This window comes from Condylura cristata, unplaced genomic scaffold (assembly GCF_000260355.1).
Source record: "Condylura cristata isolate star-nosed mole 26May11 unplaced genomic scaffold, ConCri1.0 scaffold00025, whole genome shotgun sequence".
Taxonomy (NCBI): domain Eukaryota; kingdom Metazoa; phylum Chordata; class Mammalia; order Eulipotyphla; family Talpidae; genus Condylura; species Condylura cristata.
Window position 1 is genome coordinate 30,029,279 of NW_004567126.1, and position 7,452 is coordinate 30,036,730.

The 7,452-nt window shown below is 61.2% G+C and overlaps 1 protein-coding gene across 1 annotated transcript in view; it reads left to right on the plus strand.

Moving 5' to 3' along the window:
* The first annotated feature begins 728 nt into the window (after positions 1–728).
* MKNK2 (MAP kinase interacting serine/threonine kinase 2) overlaps positions 729–7,452 on the plus strand; it is a 10,986-nt gene continuing 4,262 nt past the window's right edge. Inside the window, exons 1-9 of the mRNA XM_004689385.2 lie at positions 729–802; positions 3,891–3,978; positions 4,054–4,155; positions 4,244–4,341; positions 6,266–6,345; positions 6,611–6,684; positions 6,909–7,013; positions 7,130–7,185; positions 7,277–7,372. Of these exons, the coding sequence (XP_004689442.1) occupies positions 752–802; positions 3,891–3,978; positions 4,054–4,155; positions 4,244–4,341; positions 6,266–6,345; positions 6,611–6,684; positions 6,909–7,013; positions 7,130–7,185; positions 7,277–7,372 (750 nt within the window). The 5' untranslated portion in view covers positions 729–751. The remainder of the gene's footprint in view (positions 803–3,890; positions 3,979–4,053; positions 4,156–4,243; positions 4,342–6,265; positions 6,346–6,610; positions 6,685–6,908; positions 7,014–7,129; positions 7,186–7,276; positions 7,373–7,452) is intronic.

A 7,452-nucleotide genomic window follows, 5' to 3' on the forward strand; every position in this document is an offset into this window, starting at 1 on the left:
GCGGGCAGGGACTCAGCGCCCGGGGAGCCAGCTAGCGACCCAGTGACCCGAGCCTGGCTCCAGGACCCCTGCCTGCACCCGCAGCCGCACCCAGCCCTGCACCAGCCCCTACAGCGCGGGGCTGCGCACCACACCCGCAGGCTCGCTGGAGTCTCTGGGCAGTTGTGCAGCGGGGAGGGGGAAGGTGGGGGGGCCTGCCTGGGGTCACGGGGAAATTGTCCGGGGTTAGCTGATGGCCTGTGGGGATACGTGGTGGGACAATCTGTGGCTACGTGGGCCGTCGGGGTTGCCTTAGGATGTCGGGAATCGGTGGAGCGCGGGTGGGGCCACAGGAGGGCCGACTTGTCCTGTGGGGACATCTAGGGAGATGGGGTCCCTCTCGATGTTGTGGGAGAAAGACTTTGGAGTCCGTGGTTAGCGGGGACGTGTCGGAGACCTGCAGGGATATTCACGGGGCGTTCGGAGGTGTCGGGGAATGTTGCGTTCAAACACCCACGTCCAGCGATACGGTGGGGGCCCACGCACGGACAGACCCCCACATGGCCTGGGGTGGTGGGAGAGTAGGTGCCCTCGGGAACTGGGGAGGGGATGTTCGGGCTCTCCAGCCGTCGGCGGCCGTGGGAGTCTGCCGAGCCTCAGGTTCGGCTCTGACCTGTCCTTTTCGCCCGCGCAGGCCGCGGCCTTTCCCCGCCCGCGGGCCGCCCCGCCAGGCCCCTGCTGGACCGGCTGGACGCGCGGGCCCGGACAGAAGATGGTGCAGAAGAAAACAACCGAACTTCAGGGCTTTCACCGTTCGTTCAAGGTGAGGGCCAGGGTCGGTTTGGGGGGTTCGCCAGGCTAGACCACGGGGTTGGGGGCGGAGGAGGTGGCAGAGCCGGCCCCCAGGATTCCCTCAGGGTTCAAGGAGGTCTGTCCCCCTCCTTTCCCCAACCCGCCCTGCGTTGCCGGCTGCCCAAGCTGGATGTGTGCCTATGAGGGTGATCTTTGGGCCACAGTCCTAACCAGTGCCGTGGGGCCTGTCGCGTCCTTCCTCTCCATATCCCAGGCAGAGTTGGGAACCCCTCTCTCTCTGGGGAGTTGCGGGGGGGCCCGGGGGAGGGCCTGATGGTGTGTCCCTTGCAAACCTCAGCCAGGTGTGCACCTATAGGGAGCAGTTATCAGACCACAGTCCTGTTCCGGGTGCCATGGAGCCTGTGGGGTCTCTCCTCCAGGTATTTCAGGCAGCTCTGGGAGGCCTGCATGCCCTCCTAGGTGGTTTGCAGGCTGGGAGAATGGATTAGATGCTCCCCTATCCTGCACCCCCCAGACACCTCAGGCCAGAGCACTATTTCCTGTTGGAGTTGGAAAGTTTATGCTGTGGCCCACAGTGTCTGTGGCACTGAGTTTTAGTCTCCTGTGTAAATCTGATGGTAAATCTGGGGGTACAGGCAGGTGCTGGGCAGGGGCCCCAAGGGGCCTGGCCCAGAGGACACAGTGATGTCAGCGGCCGCCCCACCCCACCGACCCGATTATGTAATGGTTTCCCTGGGCCTCCTTGGGCAAGGACCTGTTGCCCTGTAGAGAAGGCAGGACTTGGGTGTGCGCTTGTGCGTGTGTGTGTGTGTGTGTGTGTGTGTGTGTGTGTCTACTGGCGGGCTGTGCACCAGGATGGGAGGAGCCAGCTGAGACTGTTTGGGTTAGAATTCCCAGGCCAGTCCAGCCAGCTTCCCGAGCCAGCTGCCCCACCCCTACCCACTCGCCTGTCATCCTTACCCCCCTCCACACACACACACTCAGGGCAGCCGCAGCCCTGGCACGAAGTATTGGGGGCTGGGTGGGAGGGGTGGACCTGAGACATCACCAGTGATGGTCTTTCCCCTCCTGGGGCTGGGTGGGAGCCAAGGCAGGGTCAGCGTGAGGGGCTAGCTGGCTGCCAAAGCAAACTTGAACTTTCTGGATGGTTCCAGCTGCTTCCTGCCAAGGCCTGCTGACTGGAGGACCACAGCCAGCCCCAGCCTGCCCTCCCACTCTGCTCAGGACTGCAGGTCGGCCACTGCAGGCTGTTGGACAGTCCTGCGCCAAAGTGGGACACCAGGAGTCCAAGGGAATGTGAGGGCCCTAGACAGGGAGTCCTGGTCCTGGTGGCCAGGCAGGGCGAGCTGCTCCAGGAGTCTCACGTCAGTTGAGTTGCTCCCTCTGCTAGGGCTGCCCTCCTGGAATACTCCTCCTGCTTCCTGGCAGCAGGATGGTGCGGGGCTCACCTGCAGGTGTCTTTGATGTGATGCGTCCTCTCCACTTAAAGACAGGACGGTGGAGGCCCAGAAGGAGCCAGTGGCCGCCTGCTCGTGGTAACTAGAACACAGGCAGCCATGCTTAGTGTCCTTGTACCTATGTGGCTCTGACTGCCCTGTCTATCTCCAGGGTTTAGTTCTTGGGCACCCAGGCCCTCTCTCACTCAGTCCCACTGGTTGGGCACCGCTTCCATCCATGAATGACGGTCAGGCTGTGGTCCCTAGACGCACGTAAGGTCGCCCTGTAGTGGGCCTCATCTAGAGCAAAACCAGCTCAAAAGGATTCTGGGTTCAGAGCCATTGCTGACCCCAGAGCATCTACCTTCCCTCCTGGTCACCTGCTTAAGTGGGATCTCTCCCAGGTGGAAGCCACGCAGCCCTCTGGCTGGGGCCTGTCATAAGGGCTGTGTGCCTGACTCCCACTGAGGCAGAAGATGGCTGGAGCGCCCCTTCCTCCCCCCTCCGTGCTGCCCTGCTCTCCTAGCAACTGTCAGCGGGGTGGGAGGGGAGACCAGGAAGGTCAGAGCCCTCTGACCTCTGCCTGCCCCTCTGCAGCTGGCTGGGCTTCTGTGCCTCCAGGAATCTGTTCTGGGCCCCGTGGGGTCTCCCTAGGGCTTTCTCTGACTTCCTTCCCTGCTGGATGAGACACCCGTCGCAGCTGTCCCATGGCTTGGAGAGGAGCAGACTCAGTCATTAGTGTGTACAGGGCCTCCATGGCCCGCCCTCTAGGATGGGGACGCCAGCTTCTAAAGAAACTTGATTTGACCTCAGTTTCCCAGTTTTAGGGACCTTATACTGGGTCATCTGCTCTGCAAAAAAGGTATTCTAGCTCCCTCTTACTTGCAGCGGAGGAAAACATTTCCCCAGTCCCTGGCTTCCTTTGCTCTCTGGTCAGGACCTCATGCCTTCCCCCTGGGCCTGGAGGCCCTCCCACAAAGGCTCTGAGGGGTTCCCCCAGCCCTTTCGATACTGGGGCTACAGTGGGACAATGGAGACTGGCCTGGGCAGAGAGCAGCCTGTGTTCATGTGTTTCACTGGTGCCTGTGGATGGCCCCTGGGAGTCACCAGGAGAGTCACCACTAGGATTTCTGGGAGCAGACAGGTCAGGTTGGAGAAGAAGGGGTGGTTGCTTCAGAATGCACAGAGCATGATGGGAAGGGGAGTGACAGGGAGCAGAGGATGGTGTGGCAGTGGGACCAAGAGAATGGTCCAGGGGCAGAAGGGGCCATGGCAGAGACAGACAAGGGGAGGGTGGTGGTGCCCTGTCTCTCAGAGGGGAAACTGAGGCCAGAAAGACTTTCTCAGGTAGGGCAGAGCCTAGCAGACCATGGGAAAGCAGGCAGGGCTGCCTTGGCTGGGGCCCACCTGGGGAACCAGTGAGTCACCCCCTCCCACTGTCTGTCCTGCGCCTTTCATCTCCACGCTAGACAAGAGGTCACCTGGGCTGTGAGGCTCACCCCATTCTGCAAGTGAGGAAGCTGAGTTGCAGGGTGTGCCTGGGTCCTGTGGTGACTCAGCCCTGGCATCAGAGACAGCCCCGTACCCATTCTGCACTCCCGGAGGCCCCACAGGGCTGCCCCCTGGAGACAGGGCCTGATCACTCTCCTCTCTCCCCTGCAGGGGCAGAATCCTTTCGAGCTGGCCTTCTCTCTAGACCAGGCCCACCACGGGGACACTGACTTCAGTCTGGAGTGCACAGCTCGCCCTGGTGAGAGACTGGCAGGGAGGGCACGTATTCCAGAGCTGGGAGCCGGGGGGAGACTCACCCAGGTCTCCTTCACAGACATGCCTGTGAGCCAGCCTATCGACATCCCAGACGCCAGGAAGAGGAGCAAGAAAAAGAAGCGGTGCCGGGCCACCGACAGCTTCTCAGGCAGGTTTGAAGGTGAGTGGAAGCAGTGGAGAGATGGAAGTTGGCGAGGAGGTGGTGCTTGCCCAGGGTACTCTCACTGAGAGCCTGTCCTACTCCCCAGATGTCTACCAGCTGCAGGAAGATGTGCTGGGGGAGGGTGCCCATGCCCGGGTGCAGACCTGTGTCAACCTCATCACCAACCAGGAGTATGCAGTCAAGGTGAGCAGCTTGGGGACCCGGCTCTGGCAGGGTGGCAGGAGGGGAAGCTGCCATTCGAGCTCCCTGATGGCAGCTGGGGAAAACCAGTGTCTAAAAATGGCCCAGGGCTGGTGACTCAGGCCACCTCTGGGAATCCAGGTCAGCCTGGGCTGAGCCCAAGTTTGGGCAGGAAGTGGCAGCCCCCTGGAAAGGTGACTGAGAACCTGGTGTCTTGAGGAGCCACTGCGAGCGAGGGCTTTGGTCAGAACTGATGCGGGCCTTTTGAGTGACTTGAGCGGGTCCCAGGCCTCTGAGGATGCTAGTCTAGACGCAAGGGCTTCTCTGTCTTGGTTTCAGAGACTTAGAGGTGACCTGGTACTAGATATTCAAGAGGGGGTCTTCATTTGGGGAGGCCACAGCAGGCCTGGAGAACATCCTGCATGCTCCCCATGCAACATATGACCCAGCAGCCTGGGAGCCATGAGCCATAGGCCCTATATCTGAGAAACCTTCCAGGCTTCCCTGATGACCCTGCATCTAGGTTGGGCGTGGTCACGGGCTGCTCCCTACCCAGGATGAAAAGCCAGGTGCTCCCAGGCAAGCCGGCTGGCTGGCTGGCAGCCTTTGTTACTGGTGGCAATCCAGGCCACTCCCCTTCCTCTGGTATGCCTGCTGATGAGGTGACGGGGAGGAGGCAGAGGAGAGCTGGCCATCCTACTTAAGTAGGGTGGTTCACTTTGGGAGGTGAAGGGAGACGATCAGCTATGGCAGTGACAAAGGCAGCTCTGGCCACTGCCTCTGGGAACCTGAAGATGGGTTGGAGTGATGGTACAGAACTGCAGACTTGGCATCCAGCACTTTCTGTACCTTGGGCTCTCTTCTGAGGGCCCACAACCCTGCTGGCAATCTGGCTTCCCACAAGTGCCAGATGAGGGAACTGCAATTACCTCATAGCCCCTTCCCCCATGAGCTGCACTCCTTCATGAAGTTGGGGCTCCAGATAGATTCCCAGGGGAACAGGGTGGAGTTTTGTTTGATGCAAAAGGCCGGGCTGCTCATGTTGCCTCAGAAGGCCCCAGGACCTGTGGTCTTTCTACTCCTTTCTGGGACAGTGCACAAGAGTGGCCAGACTGGCTGGCGGGACACACGACGTCCCCCTCTAAGTCCCTGTCTAAGTAGTAGACAGGGAGCCCTTGGCCCAAGTTACGACCCAGCCTACCCACTGCCCAGTGGCCTGAGAGTCCAGTGTGGAAGAGCTGGCGGTCACCTTTCCTCCCCATCTCTCTGAGCCAAAGTGGCTGAGGAAGCACTGTACAGTGAACCCAGAACCCACCTGTTCTGAGTGCCCAGGGGTTGGGGGCAGAGGTGTGGGCTGGCTTCCTGAGGCTCTGGCATATGCCCACCATGGGCCGTGTCACAGTCTGACCTGAAGTAGACCATGGCTTGTCAGACAGGGACATCTGCCCAGACTGACATGGAACTGGGATGGCAGACTTGGGTTCAAGGCAAGTGGGTATGTGGGGCTTGGCTAGCAGCCAGGTGTGCTGGGTGGTGTTAGGGCCACTCCAGTGACCACCAGCCTTCTGGTCAGGAAAGGGAGGTGGCCCATCTGAGGGAGCCTGGTGCTCTGGGATGTTTTACATTTATGTGTCTTTCTAGGCCCCAGATACGCCTCCAGAATCTGGGTAGGAGGATGAAGGTCCTGACGTTCCTTCTCTCACCCTTCCTGTTCTATTCACCCATCCCCAGGTGCTCCTGATACATCCCCCCACTTGTGTGGTGTCACAGTTCTGACTTCTAGAAAGTCCTTCTAGCATGTGCTCAACGTGCCACGGTCTAGTACAGTCTTCAGGAATGGTGCAGGGAGTTTCTGGTGGGGGCTTCCCACACCGGGGAGTGTCTGACTGACCTAGATAGTGTGTTTCCCACCCCCACCCCATTTCAGATCATCGAGAAGCAGCCGGGCCACATTCGAAGTAGGGTGTTTCGGGAGGTGGAGATGCTGTATCAGTGCCAGGGACACAGGTAATGTGACCTGCCCTTGCCTCAGTACCAGCTAGTGAAGGAGTCGGCCTCACCACCCCAGCAAGCGTTCAGTGAGCACCCACTGTGTGCCGGGCTCTGTGCTGTGGGCCGGTGACTGGTGGCAGGAGGCCCGTGGTCCCAAGGCCGACCTCCCTGTGGGCAGGTGGGGTGGAGGGGGTGGGAGGGAGCCCTCCTCGCCTGGGCTGTGGGCGGTCAGCAACCCCAAAAAGCCTTACTCCTCTCGTACTTCACCCCCTGACCTCAGGAATGTTCTGGAACTGATCGAGTTCTTCGAGGAAGAGGACCGCTTCTATCTGGTGTTTGAGAAGATGCGGGGCGGTATGTGGAGCCTGGGAGACAACTCAGCCGAACCCTAATGGGGGGTCAGGGGCACCCAGAAGGCCTTCCGGAGGGTCTTGAGTGTCGGAAGGGGCTGGGGGTGGAGCACCCTGCCCACACTGAAGTCTGGCTCCCAGGAGACGGGAGTCAGCGCTCCCCTGCCTGTGTGGGGCTGGGTGCAGGGGTGTCGTGGGTGCCCCTAACAGTGTCCACCTCGCCGCCAGGCTCCATTCTGAGCCACATCCACAAGCGGCGGCACTTTAACGAGCTGGAGGCCAGCGTGGTCGTGCAGGACGTGGCCAGCGCCTTGGACTTCCTCCACAACAAAGGTGGGTGCCCCTGCTCCCTGCTCACGGCCCACGGGCCTTGACTGCAGCCGGGCGGCCCAGGCCTCCTGGGGCGTGCCCCAGCCCCCGCACTTTCTCACTCAGGGGTTTCTCCACAGGCATCGCCCACAGGGACCTAAAGCCGGAAAACATCCTCTGCGAGCACCCCAACCAGGTGAGGGGCCCTGCCCGGGTGGCGCCTCTCCAGTGTGCTGAGGCAGGCGGCCCCTCCAGGCTGGACCAGGACCCATCTCTCTGCCCCCCAGGTCTCCCCTGTGAAAATCTGCGACTTTGACCTCGGCAGCGGCATCAAGCTCAACGGAGACTGTTCCCCGATCTCCACCCCGGAGCTGCTCACCCCGGTGAGGGCTCCGCTGGGCCAGAGGCGCCCAGGCGGCGCGCAGGGCTTGCTGGGCTGGAACTGAGGGGCCGGACCCTGGCT